This window comes from Natator depressus, chromosome 1 (assembly GCF_965152275.1).
Source record: "Natator depressus isolate rNatDep1 chromosome 1, rNatDep2.hap1, whole genome shotgun sequence".
NCBI classification, from domain to species: domain Eukaryota; kingdom Metazoa; phylum Chordata; order Testudines; family Cheloniidae; genus Natator; species Natator depressus.
This window is the reverse complement of record NC_134234.1, coordinates 138822730-138837297: the sequence shown is the minus strand read 5'-3', so window position 1 is coordinate 138837297 and position 14568 is coordinate 138822730. Positions and strand designations below refer to the sequence as shown.

The 14568-nt window shown below is 47.0% G+C and overlaps 1 protein-coding gene across 2 annotated transcripts in view; it reads left to right on the top strand.

Annotated features, from left to right (window-relative positions):
• Positions 1 to 6783: 6783 nt before the first annotated feature.
• The window catches only part of RPS6KA3 (ribosomal protein S6 kinase A3), a 129033-nt gene continuing 121248 nt past the window's right edge, over positions 6784 to 14568 (top strand). For both annotated transcript variants that reach the window (XM_074968007.1, XM_074968000.1), the window contains exon 1: positions 6784 to 6964. In XM_074968007.1, coding sequence (XP_074824108.1) covers positions 6893 to 6964 — 72 coding nt within the window. In that variant the 5' untranslated portion in view covers positions 6784 to 6892. The remainder of the gene's footprint in view (positions 6965 to 14568) is intronic.

Here is a 14568-nt window from a genome sequence, read left to right as displayed (position 1 = left end):
CCCTTGGTTCACTCTACTTCCCTGTAAGATAACCACCCTCCCCTCCTCCCTTCGATCACCGCTTGAAGAGGCAATAAAGTCATTGTTGCTTCACATTCATGCATTCTTTATTCATTCATCACACAAATAGGGGGATGACTACCAAGGTAGTCCAGGAGGGGTGGTGGAGGAGGGAAGGAAAATGCCACACAGCACTTTAAAAATTTGCAACTTTAAATTTTATTAAATGCCAGCCTTCTGTTTTTTGGGCAATCCTCTGTGGTGGAGTGGCTGGTTGGCCGGAGGCCCCCCCACCACGTTCTTGGGCGTGTGGGCGTGGAGGCTATGGAACTTGGGGAGGAGGGCGGTTGGTTACACAGGGACTGTAGTGGCAGTCTGTGCTCCAGCTGCCTTTGCTGCAGCTCAACCATACACTGGAGCATACTGGTTTGATCCTCCAGCAGCCTCAGCATTGAATCCTGCCTCCTCTCATCACGCTGCCGCCACATTTGAGCTTCAGTCCTGTCTTCAGCCCACCACTTACTCTCTTCAGCCCGCCACCTCTCCTCCCGGTCATTTTGTGCTTTCTTGCACTCTGACGTTATTTGCCTCCACGCATTCGTCTGTGCTCTGTCAGTGTGGGAGGACAGCATGAGCTCAGAGAACATTTCATCATGAGTGCGTTTTTTTTTTTTTCTAATCTTCACTAGCCTCTGGGAAGGAGAAGATCCTGTGATCATTGAAACACATGCAGCTGCTGGAGAAAAAAAAAGGGACAGCGGTATTTAAAAAGACACATTTTATAAAACAGTGGCTACACTCTTTCAGGGTAAACCTTGCTGTTAACATTACATACATAGCACATGTACTTTCGTTACAAGGTCGCATTTTGCCTCCCCCCACCGCGTGGCTACCCCCTCAACCCTCCCCCCTCCCCGTGGCTAACAGCGGGGAACATTTCTGTTCAGCCACAGGCAAACAGCCCAGCAGGAACGGGCTCCTCTGAGTGTCCCCTTAAGAAAAGCACCCTATTTCAACCAGGTGATCATGAATGATATCTCACTCTCCTGAGGATAACAGAGAGAGATAAAGAACAGATGTTGTTTGAACGCCAGCAAACATACATTGCAATGCTTTGTTGTACAATGATTCCCGAGTACGTGTTACTGGCCTGGAGTGGTAAAGTGTCCTACCATGGAGGTCGCAATAAGGCTGTCCTCCCCAGAAACCTTTTGCAAAGGCTTTGGGAGTACATCCAGGAGAGCCGCGAATGCCAGGGCAAATTAATCCTTTCACATGTTTGCTTTTAAACCATGTATGGTATTTTAAAAGGTACATTCACCGGAGGTCCCTTCTCCGCCTGCTGGGTCCAGGAGGCAACCTTGGGTGGGTTCGGGGGGTACTGGCTCCAGGTCCAGGGTGAGAAACAGTTCCTGGCTGTCGGGAAAACCGGTTTCTCCGCTTGCTTGCTGTGAGTTATCTACAACCTCCTCCTCATCATCATCATCTTCTTCGTCCCCAAAACCTGCTTCCATGTTGCCTCCATCTCCATTGAAGGAGTCAAACAACACGGCTGGGGTAGTGGTGGCTGAACCCCCTAAAATGGCATGCAGCTCATCATAGAAGCGGCATGTTTGGGGCTCTGACCCAGAGCGGCCGTTCGCCTCTCTGGTTTTCTGGTAGGCTTGCCTCAGCTCCTTAAGTTTCATGTGGCACTGCTTCAGATCCCTGTTATGGCCTCCGTCCTTCATGGCCTGGGAGATTTTGACAAAGGTTTTGGCATTTCGAAAACTGGAACAGAGTTCTGATAGCACGGATTCCTCTCCCGATACAGCGATCAGATCCCGTACCTCCCGTTCAGTCCATGCTGGAGCTCTTTTGCGATTCTGGGACTCCATCATGGTCACCTCTGCTGATGAGCTCTGCATGGTCACCTGCAGCTTGCCACGCTTGCCAAACAGGAAATGAGATTCAAAAGTTCGCGGTTCTTTTCCTGTCTACCTCGCCAGTGCATCTGAGTTGAGAGTGCTGTCCAGAGCGGTCACAATGGAGCACTCTAGGATAGCTCCCGGAGGCCAATACCGTCGAATTGTGTCCACAGTACCCCAAATTCGACCCGGCAAGGCCGATTTAAGCGCTAATCCACTTGTCGGGGTGGAGTAAGGAAATCGATTTTAAGAGCCCCTTAAGTCGAAAAAAAGGGCTTCATCGTGTGGACGGGTGCAGGTTTACATCGATTTAACGCTGCTAAATTCGACCTAAAGTCCTAGTGTAGACCAGGGCTTAGGGTATGTCTACACAAAAACATTAGGTCGATTTTATTTAAGTCATCATTGAGCCTCCAATTTAAGCAAGTCGATTTTGCATGTCCCCACTATGCTCATTGTGTCGGTGGTGCGCAGCCTGCAGGCCGTAGTTTTCCTAACCCTGAGCTATGGGATGATGAGCAGTGGCTGCAGAACTTTCAAATGTGCAAGGCCACTTTCATGGAACTGTGCGAAGAGCTTTTCCCAGCCCTGAAGCACAGCGATACTAAAATGACAACTGCGGTGACAGTTGAGAAGTGAGGGGAGATAGCCCTGTGGAAGCTTGCAATGCCAGACTGCTACCGGTCAGTGGGGAATCAATTCAGAGTGGGTAAATCTACCGTGGGATCTGCTGTGATCCAAGTTGCTAGGGCAGTCAATAGACTTCTGCTAAGAAGTGTAGTGACTCTGGGCAACATGCAGAACATAGTGGATGGCTTTGCTGCGATGGGGTTCCCTAACTGTGGTGGGGCGATAGATGGGATGCATATTCCTATCTTGGCACCAGACCACCTTGCCAAAGAGTACATAAACCGAAAAGCGTACTTCTCAATGGTGTGGCAAGTGCTGGTGGATCACAGGGACCGTTTCACCGACATCAATGTGGGATGGTCGGGAAAGGTGCATGACTGTTCAGAAAGCTGCAAGCAGGGATGTTCTTTCCAAACTGCAAAATAATGGTTGGTGATGTTGAAATGCCAATTATGATCCTGGGAGACCCAGCCTACCCCTTGCTCCCATGGCTCATGAAGCTGTACACAGGCAGCCTGGACAGCAGTAAGGAGCTGTTAAACCATAGGCTGAGCAAATGCAGAATGGTGGTGGAATGTGCCTTTGGACATTTAAAAGCTCGCTGGCATAGTTTGCTTACTAGGTTAGACCTCAGTGAAAGCAATATCCCTATTGTTGTTGCTGCCTGCTGTGTGCTCCATAATATCTATGAAACAAAGGAAGAAAAGTTTCCAGTGGGGTGGGGGGCAGAAGCAGATCGCGTGGCAGCAAATTTTGAGCACCCAGACATCAGGGCAATAAGACGAGCACATTGAGGTGCACTGCATCTCTGTGAGGCTTTGAAAACTAGTTTTCAATGACCCACAGTAATGTGACTAGCTATCCCCTTCATTGCATGTACTCCCCTATACACTACACCACCGCTAACCACAGTGTGCTGAATGAATAAAGAGCCTTTTCTCCTCAATCCACTTATTTTTATTATGCTCACAAACACTGAGATACAGCAAAGAAAAGTAAGATAAAACTTGGGGGAAGGTGGGGGAGAAACAAGGACAGCTTGCTTACAGTTGCACCGCAGTAACAATCAAAGGTGTGGGAATGGGCGCTTTCTGGTCTTTGCACTCTCCCCTGGAGTTGAGTGCAAGGGATACCGGACTCCCCCAATCCCCTCCTCCCCCATCCTAGGACATCTGGGAGAGGAGGATGTGGAACTTGGCGACAATGGCAGCAGGTTCAGTGCAGACTGCAGTGGGACTCTAACATCCAGTTGCCTTTCTTGAACCTCAGCCAGACGCCTCAACATGTCTGTTTGCTCCCTCATAATTCCCACCCTCTCATCCTGCGTGTCACACTCATGTTCCCTGCATGCTCTTCTGTCCTCGCAGTCATTGTGCAGGCTGTCGGACAGTGTAATCCTCCATGCGCTGAGCTCCATCTTGTCACTCTCGGAGGCACGCATTAACTCATTGAACATATCCTCCCAAGACTTCTTTTTCCGCCTTCTGATCTAGGAAACTCTCTGTCTCAGTGTGGAGGATGCACCTATGGACAAGGTTTCAGCTGCAAAGAATACAAAGCACAAGGGTAGCATTGACAGTCTGGCGCAAGGTTAAATCTTTTCATAAAAGAAACACCCCTCAATGCACTTCCCTGTAAACCACAACGTAAGCAGAAACGCTGGCTATTGCAAGAGTGGGTTTGCTGTTACAGCCACAGTGAGTAAGGCTACAAGGCATGGGCAAGAGGCCTTGTGCTGCAGCTTTTGTTAAAACATCCTTGGGATCAATGGTTCCAACCTCAGCACAGCCCCCTTTCCCATAGCAACTTGGATGGTGCTTGTGGGCAGGCACCAGCGTAAAGCCCCGCAAATAGTTTGATTGTTACAAAAGTGGCACCGTGTTGGGGTGGAAGGGAGATGAACAGGAAGCCTTGCCCCACTCCTTCTTTAAATGCTGGTTGCAATACGGGGTTATCCCTTCCAACCACAACCAGGGCACACTCAGGAAAGCGTGGTTTTGTGATCCAGAATTCATCAAATGGGGTGGATTTCTTATTGCATTGCTTGCAGTTTAATGGCTAGCATTTAACTTTCCCCATTTCCCCTAGGTAACCATATGCAATATCACTTTCCTGAGGGTAACAGAGTCGGAAAGGGAACAGATGCTGCAAGTGTCTGGGTACAGACCTCCTGGTCCTTATGCTGCAATGCTGTGTGCCACAATGATGCCAGAAGAGTTAATACTGGAGGGGCTTGGGAAAGTGTCCCACTGTGGTGGATGAAATAAGGCAGCCCTTCCCAGAAACCTTCTGCAAAGGATTGCAGAGTACCTCCATGAAAGCTTCCTAGAGAGCTCCATGGAAGATTCCCGGGCCATGCCAGGCACATAAACAATCTTTTTCGGAGCGCACCCTCTGCATAGCTGGAATGGCCACTGATAACCACTATCCCAATTTTCTTATTCAGATTCAACATTAAAAATAATAGCATGTAACCCCTACAGTTTGACTGAAAGTGTGTACTCACCAGAGGTGCCTTCCCCAGCATCATGCTCTGCTGCCAACTGGTCCTGTGCGGGAATGGGCTCCAGAGTCAAAAAAAGTTCTTGGCTGTGGGGGAGAATGTATTCTCCGCTTGCCTGCCACGCATTCTCCTCCTCCTCTTCCTTGTCAACAGTGTCTTCCTTGTTGTTGCCCAAGGTCACCCAGAGCTCCTGGGAGGTATCCACAGAGCATTTTGGGACAGTGGTGGGGTCGCCACCTAGAACCGCATGCAGCTCCTCCATAGAAGCGGCATGTCTGCGGCTCAGAACCAGAGTGACTGTTTGCCTCCTTTGTCTTCTGGTATGCTTGCCAAAGCGCCTTTATTTTCAACTGGCACTGCTGTATGTCCCTGGGCTAGCCCTTCTCCCCCATGCCCTGTGTGATTTTGGCATAGATGTCAGCGTTTCTTCTGCTGGTTTGGAGCTCTGCCTGCACTCTTCTCCCCACACAGCAATCAGATCCACCACTGCCTGTGTGCTCCATGCTTCAGTGCATTTGAGGCCTTCAGCATCCATGGTCAACTGTGCTGACGAGCTCTCCACGCTGATCAAACAGGAAATGAACATTCAAAAGTTCCTGGGGCTTTAACAGGTGGACAGCTGTTTCCTGTGTACCTGGCTGAAGTGAAGTGGAATTTACAGGTACCAAGTTCTAATGGCACAGGTGGGTGCTCGACCCCCCCCCCCCGTCCCCAGCCCGCTCCTGCCCCCATTCCAACCCCTTCCCCAAAGTCCCCGCCCCAACTCTGCCCCCTCCCTGCCCCTATTCCTACTCCTTCCCCAAATCCCTGCACTGGCCCCGCCTCACCCTGCCTCCTCCCCTGAGCATGCCACGTTCCCACTCCTCCCTCCTGGAGCTTGGTACAGTTGCAGAGGTAGGCAAGTGCTGGGAGGTAGTCGGAGAAGCAGGGATGCGGTGCGCTCAGGGGGAGGCAGAGGTGAGGCGGGGGGGCGGGGAGCTTGGCTGCCGGTGGGTGCAGAGCACCCACTAATTTTTCTCCATGGGTGCTCCAGCCCCAGAGCACCCAGAGTCGGCGCCTATGGTGGAGCTGAAAGTGCTCTCCAGAGCAGTCACAGTGGAGCATTGTAGGACACCTTCCGGAGGTCAATTCATTCAACTTACACAGTGCAGTGTCTATAGTATCCCAGTGTTGATGCCTGGATGTCGACTGAAGCACTACGCCTCTCGTGGAGGTGGAGTGCAGAAGTTGACTTTACAAGCCCTTTAGGTCGGCGGAAGGGACTCGGTAGTGTAGACACATACATTATTAACGCCACCTAACATGGCAGATGTCGCCCTAACTTTGTCGTGTATACCAGGCCTTAGTTTGTACTGTCTGAACCTCCAAGCTGCCTAAGAAGGGCACCGCGCATTGCATAGGGCCAGGAATAGACCCTGAGCATGCGCTGGCCGCGACTCCCCTCCCGGGCTAGCGCCCCTCCCCGCCACAGCCCCCTGCACGCGCGGACCCGACTCCCCCGCCCACAGCTACCTGCGGCTGCCGCGGATTGGCTGGGTCGGCCCCGCCCCCAGCTGCTGACGTGCGCAGCCTCGGTTTGACGGGCAGGTATGGCCCGGGCGCCATGTTGCGAGCGGAAGCGGGGAGCGAGCGGCGCTGAGGCAGGGTAGCTCCGCCGGGCGGGAGGCTGCAGCGGCAGCAGAAGCCAGAGCCGGGTAGGGCCCTCCGCCGGCCGGGGCGCCGCGCCGCGCCGCGCCGCACCGCACCCGGGCTCCTCGCCCTGCCCGCGCCGGGGGCTGCCCCCGTCCTACCTCGCCCCGCGGGGGCGCTTGAAAGCGGAGCGCGAAGGCGGCGGCGGCGCCGAGCGGGGACGATGCCGCTAGCGCAGCTGGCGGACCCCTGGCAGAAGATGGCTGTGGAGAGCGCGGCCGACAGCAGCACAGAGGTACGGGGTCCCGCCGGGGGGGTAGGGAGACCCCGCCGGGGGAGACGCCGCTGCCTCTGCCTCGCACCGCGCCCCGGCAGCCTGGGGAGGGGGCCCCAACTCTCTAGCCCGAGCTCACGTTCCCTCCGGGGGCGCCCTGCCCTTGAGAGGGGCCCCTGGTGGATAGCGAGCGCCCGGCTCCCCAGGCGAGTCGAGGGGTGTTCGCGAGCCCCCCTGCCCCGCACTCCTGGCCCCGTGGGGAAGGGGCTGTAAATACCCCCCCCCCCCCCAGGGCTGGGACGGGTTGTCCCGTGAGCCCCGCGTGGCTGCCCCCGCTTCCTCCCTCCCCCGGTGGCGGTGTAACGATGGGGAGCGCGCTGGTCCCGGGGCTGGGCAGGGCTAGGTGTCACGCAACCCCCAAGTTTATGGGAAACTTTCCCCTGCCGTGTGCGCGGGGCTGCGGCGTGGGGAGCCGCGACGCTGGCCGGTGACAAAAGGTCAGGCGAAGGCCGGAGGGTGAGGGAGCCGCACGGGACTTTTCTCTCTCCCAGCAGCTGCTGCTCGGAGCTCTGCTCTGGTGTCTCGCTCCCTCCCTAGCCCGTCTGAGTCTCGGCTGCGTGCCGCTCCCTTGCCTGTAGTGACCGACCCCCACGCAGGGGGATCGGCCGGGACCCCACCACTTCCGGAGGAGTGGGGGTGGGGGGGGCTAGCCTGCACCTTCTGGGAGGAGAATAACCTGCTTCTGCGCCGCTGAACGACTTGGCTGGTTTTGTTCCGTTCCGGTATCTGGTTACTGTCACCGCGAGTTCCCTCTTCCCGGAGTGGCCCAGCCTCCTCCACACGCCCTTCCCAGGCAGCGGACGCAGAGTTGAGGGAAACTAGCTCCTAATAGGGCAACTCTGTATAGCCGCCTGACCCTGTGGCAGGCCAGGCAGGCATATAAGAAGCCTGGCTTCACCTTCCTTAATGTCTCTCCTCTCCACCCCCTTTTTCACTTCTCTGCTGTTGGAAAAGGACACTCATCCCTCTGATCCCAAAACGTCTTTATCTAGGCAGAGCTAGGTTGTGCCTGCAGTTCTTGCTGTTTCACAATCATTTCGGCTACCCCGGCTGCCTCATGTTGGTAACGCTTGCTGTTTGGCCAGTTTGGGGGAACATCCGTGTAATGCTGTTCAATGTGGTTTCCTGCTGTTTGTAGTGAGGGGACAGTAGGATGTTGGTGTGGTATGACATCAGTGTCACAGTTCCCTATGCATTTTTAGTTACTAGACTGAGTTGTTCCAAGTGCTGGTGAGGAGATTCAGATCCCTTTGTGGGGGATGATTAGAGTTGTCTCTTCTAGTCACTTCCACTTTTCCTTAAATAAAGAATTGTGTGCTAATGTGGTTTGGACACCAGGTAATAAAGGCTTGCAAAGTTGTAATAATGCTGAGAAACTTGCCCCACTGCTTCCTGACTGCCTGGCACTTAAAAGGAGACTGCAGATTAATTTGACCTCCAGTGAAGCAGTTCTGATAACACAATCATTTAAAAATACCTATCATTCCTACAGTAGTATTCTCACTAATCTTCAAAGTGGTAGTTCTAGATGAAATAATTTTGGAAAGGAGTATAATTACTAAGAAGAGCAATTTAACACTTGTTCTAGGAGGACAAATATTTTTCCTTCCTGAGACTTATCTGGCATGACTGAATTTTTAACATGGGAACAGTGTGACTTTAATTACCTCTTCACGCTATGTATTTTTTTGTAATTAGGAAACATATCAGCTAAATTCTGTGACTATAAGGAAGCCCCAATGCTAAATTTAAAAGGTGTTGCATTGATGCATGTGTGTTTCTAAATATTTTAAGTTTCCATTATTCACTTGATTTTTTCATTCTTCAAAATACTGTGTTTGGAGACTTTTTTTAAAAAACAAATATTTCAAAATGTATTCGGTCAGTTCATAAAGAAAAGTTATGCACATAAACAAGGCTGTTCTGTACTTACATTATCATGAGACACTTAAGTTATGTAGAAACACTACAAAAATATATAAATACACCTATCTGAAGGGTTTATGGTATAAAGCCCAATCCTAACAAATACTTATGCCCATGCTGTGCTTCAGATATGGATATAATCCCAAATTATTTCAGGATTACTTCTTAGATAGGACACAGATAATCATTGCTGCTTTGTTAGTGAATGTTCATACTATACAGGTACCTCTGTGGTTTTTGGTTTATTTTTGTAAATATGTGTTTTGGAACAGACTTAGTATTCTGAGTTACTGCAGTAGAACCTCAGAGTTACAAACGCTTTGGGAACGGAGGTTGTTTGTAACTCTGAACAAAACATTATGGTTCTTTCAACAGTTTACAAGTGAACATTGACTTAATACAGCTTTGAAACTTTACTATGCAGAAGAAAAATGCTGCTTTTAACCATCTTAATTTAAATGTAACAAAGCACAAACAGTGTTTGTATCTTGTCAAATCTTTTTTTAAACTTTTCCTTTTTTGTTTAACACAGTACAGTACTGTATTTGTTTTTTCTTTTTTTGTCTCTGCTGCTGCCTGATTGCATACATCCGGTTCCAAATGAAGTGTGTGGTTGACTGGTCAGTTCATATATCTGGTGTCTGTAAATGTGAGCTTCTACTGAATGAAGAAAAATTATGAATATTTGATTAGAATAATGAATTTATACATGGAATTTAAAAAAGAACCTAAGTGATGTAGGTGTCCAAAACCTGTCAAAGTTCAATGGAAGTTGGGTGTCCATTGAAGAAGAAAATAGATTTGAATATAAAGGTTGTTTGCCTGAAAGCTGTGTCTTTAAAAATAGTCAATTTTTGGATCAAGTATGTAAACAAATGGCTTAAATACTTAACCATATATTTAATTTACACGAGTTAGCCTTATTAGCAGCACTGCAATCTCTTGACTACAGTCAGATCCCTGTGAGAGGTCTGTGGCTTCATGGAGTCCTTTTATGACTTATTCTCCATAGCTATATGTTGGCTGTCATCTGCAGCTTTTGTAAATCATGTACATTATCTATGTTTGCCATAGATATTCACTAAGGACTTGTCCACACTGTGATGCTGCAGTGCAGACAATGAAGGTATGAACTGCAGAGCGCACCAAAGCGTTACTATGTAACAGCCCCATGTGGACGCAGCTGGTGCGAACTAAAAGGTACATAGTTTGAATTAACACAGTCCTCTTTCAAACAGTTAGATCGCAACACTGTTCTGTGGTTCGCACATCTGTACTTCGCGCTGTGAGGCAGTATAGACATAGCCTTACTCCTTAATGCAGCCCTAAGGAAATCATAAGTTGTTATAGCAAACCTTGGTGTTACCTCAAGTTATACCAGTGTTGGGGTTGATAGGTATTTTTTCTGTGGGGGAAATGAAGTGCCATGCAAACTGTTAAAGAGCTTTGGGGTAAAAACATAAATCATATAATTATTAAAGGTGAACAAGAGGGCATTTGATTCACTATATGTTTCTACAGTACCCAAAAAAACCCAGAGAAATCCTGAATGAGCTCTCTGGGCATTATTGTAATGTAAAGCATTTTGGGGTAGTTTGTGTTAATGATGGTACATAAAAGAAAGTTATATTGTATATAATACTTGAGGAAATATCCAAAGTGTAAATCAAGCTCTGTTAAAGCCAGTGGAACTATATTGATTTACATCAGCTTGGGTTCTTGCCCTACATCCTTAACCGGCATCTATGTCTCATGCTGAGTATATACTGTATGTTATGTAATCATGCACAAGACATGTTGGCCAAGAGTTTCAAATACTGGAGTCTTAATGTTAGGCTCCTAAATTCATATTTAAGCACCTGAACAAGCAGCCTGTTTTTTCAAAAGTGTTGCACTCCTATGAACTCCCATAAACATCAGTCAATAGGCTGTGTCTAAATATGGGTTTGGGAGCCTAACTTTCAGCACTTAGGTTTGAAAGTCTTGCCCATCACAAATAGAGATTGTTTAAAAGGAAGATATTTTATACTCATTCTTTCACTTACCTGCTGAATCCAGGATTATGTTGTTCTTGTGGCAGTCAGCGGGACATTACTACTACTTAAATGACTGGGATGAATAGGCATGTCAGTGAGTGATGTTGATGCATAAAAGCATATCGAATATGGTGCGGCATTGATGTTTATTACCCCATTCTTGCTAATGCTTACACACATGCATAACTTTTAAGTACATGAGTAGTCGACCCAAAGTCGAAGTTAAGTGAATGCATAAGTGTTGGCAAGATTGCATTTGTTCTTTGCCATTTGCAGTCGTAATTTCCAGTTGTGATTACTTCGGTACTTATTTTGTATATCAGTCTTTGGAATAGGACATACTTCTGGGGAATAAGCCACAAGAATAAAGATCAAATTTGCAACAATCCTTTACATAATAAAAACAGGGAAGAAGTACTGAAAACATAAGCAGGGTTGTCTAAACAGAATGTATCAATGGATATTGAAAGTTACTCAACTCTTTACCACTACTCCATTGTAGTGAAGAATTTCATCACAAAATGTCCTCTAAATTGTTCCTTATCACTTCTTCTAAAGTATTTATCTATTTGAATGTAATAGTTCTTGGAGTGTGCTTACTTTTGTAAGTTTATGACACATAAAACTTTTCCATATAATTTTATTATAATAAAGCATTCTCATCTGATGCTTATCCATAATAAGTACATATGTAAAAAAAGTATTGTAAAAAGAGGCTCATGGATTTTCATGATTCCATTAGTAAAACAGATGTCATAACCATGTGAATACGATGCATATGAAACCTGCCATCCTTTTAATACTTACTGCCAGTGATTTCATATTGGTAGTTCTACGCTTGTGAATGTTTTGCTGCCCTAGGGCGCAAGTAACATTTCTCACCACAACTACATATCTAGGAGACTAGAACTGGCAGTCCATGCAGGAGTGGAAGACAGATTGAATGGGGAACTGGGACTGGCTGGAAAAGGAGACGGGGAATAGAAGACCTCCTGAGGTCCCTTCCAACCCTGATATTCTATTCTATGATTCTATGAGGAGCTTGGGGTGGTGAAGAGACAGGAGTGGGACAGAAACTAGTTGGAAGGGGTTGGGGGAAAACAGGCAGAAGAATCTCTACCCCACTATAGAACACTTCTCTCCAGAGCCTGGAATGGAACCCAAGACTCCTGAGTCTCACCATTCCCTCTACTGTCAGCAATTGTGTGAAGGCCACTGGCTTCCCTGCCACCACTCCTACCACACTGGATTGCATTTTTGTTCTTGTTTCAGTGTCCCTTTCAGAGATTAAAAATTATAGTCCTGAGATTTGCTGTATCCCTGGGTTAGTGACAAAATTACAATGTTCAACCAAGGAGTTAGTTAACATACTTGCATACTATGTAAAACTACGATCAGTATACCACTGAAGTCTGAGAATCTGCTTTCCAATAGTGTGCAGCATTATTTTTTGTTCTTAATAGACTATAAAGCTAGGTTATTGCGATTATTATCTCATATGGGCTAGAATGAATACATAACTTTCCTAGCTGTAGCTCTAGCAACAAATATCAGTTACTGATATAATAAAAAGGGTTGTTCCGTTTTGCTGTTCCAGCTGCAGTACAATGTACAGGGACAGCAGTAGAGATGCAATCCTCCTCTGCCAAGAATCTTACTCAGCAGCTTTTAAACGTGAAAAGTCTAAATACGCTACAGGCACCTTAAATGTCTCTTGAATAGCGCTTTTATGGAGGATAATTCTTCATATCCTTCAAGCAGAGGATGAAAAGCCTAAGCCATTGAAATAAAAATATAGACACCAGTATTGATGGTTAGCACAGCAACGTGAATTCTCCTTTCATAAGGCTTTCAACATCTCAATAGTCCAAGACCAGAGAGGACCAATGTGATAACATAGTCTGTCTTCCTGCATAACACAAGCCTTAGAACTTCCCCAGAATAATTCCTAGGGCATATCTTTAAGAAAAGCATCCAATTTTGATTTTAAAATTATCAGTGACGGGGAAGTTCCAGTGCTTAGTTACCCTCACTGTTAAAAATCTATCCCTTGTTTCCTGTCTGAAGTTGTCTAGCTTCAGCTTCTAGCCATTGGATTGTTAAACCTTTCTCTGTTGGACTGAAGAGCTCATTATTAGATATTTATTCCTCATGTGTATGTGCTTAATCTTTTCTTTAAACTCAATAGATTAAGCTCCTTAGAGTCAATCACTAATAAAGCATGTTTTCTAATCTTTTAATCATTCTCATGGTTCTTCTGTGAACACTATCCAGTTTTTCAGCATTCTTCTCAAATTATGGCTACAGAACTGGACACGGTATTCCAGCAGCAGTCACACCAGTGCCAAATACAGAGATGAAATAACCTCTCTGCGCCTACTCAAGATTTCCCTATTTGTGCATCCCAGGATCACATTAGCTCTTTTGGCCATAGTGTTGCACTGAGAGCTCATGTTAGTTAATTATTCACTCTCCTCTTCCCCCCCCCCCCCCAATTCTTTTTCAGAGTCACTGCTTCCCAGGGTTGTGTCCCTCATCACATAAGTATGGCTATGTTCTTTGTTTCTGGTTGTATTAAATCACATATTGCTTGCTTACGTCCAGCTTACCGGGTGATCCAAATCACTCTGACTCAGTGACCTGTCCTCTTCATTATTTACCTCTCCCCCAATTTTTGTGTCATCTGCAACCTTTATCAGTGATGTTATATTTTCTCACAGGTAATTGATAAAAATGTTAAATAGTATAGGGCCAAGAACCAACCTCTGCAGGAGCCCACTAGAAACGCATCCACTCAGTGATGACTCCCTGGTTATAGTTACATTTTTAGACCTATCAGCTAGCCAGCTTTTAGTCCCTTTAATGTGTGCTATGTTATTTTTATATTCTAGTTTTTTAAATCAAAATAAGGTAATAAGCCCAGGCATTTCAGTCATTCTCTATCCTAGCAGGTCAGCAAGGTGACGAACTTCTTCTTTGTCCTATGTGCTCTTCCTCTAGACGCTTGCACCAGATAGCTTTGTGGAAACTGCAAACAAAGTTATAATATTTCCCATCAAGCCTGGTGTGAGGGATGAGCCTTCCCTAGAAGTTCTTATTAACAAAAAGGCAATATGGTAATCCCTGCTCCTGTACCTGAACATTTTTCTCTCTAGGCCAAACCTGTCTCTTGGCATCTTAATCTAGGCTGGTACCATATGCCGTGGCTTGCTCATGCTCTGGCCAGGGAATGGAAGGGGGGAGAACATAGTTTAAAGGAATGAATTAGCAAATTACTTTTAATTATAATGAGGACATGACTAAAAGAGCCCCCCACTCACCTTGATTTTTAGGAGCTCTCCCTCTCAGGAACTGTAAATGATCAGCTTTTGAAAATCCATGCAATGGGCTGAACTTCTCAGGGGTGTCCTTTTACTCCTCCCCCTTCTTCAGCTCCTCTGAGACACGTTATTTTGATTTCCTGGAGAAGAGAGCATCACCAAAAACTTTAAAAATCATGCTTGCCTCCTAACACTTAATCCTTTACCTCTTCATACAAACAGTAAAAACCTCAACAATTAATGTCATTGAGTTTTAATCTGCTATTTAAACATGTCAATTTTT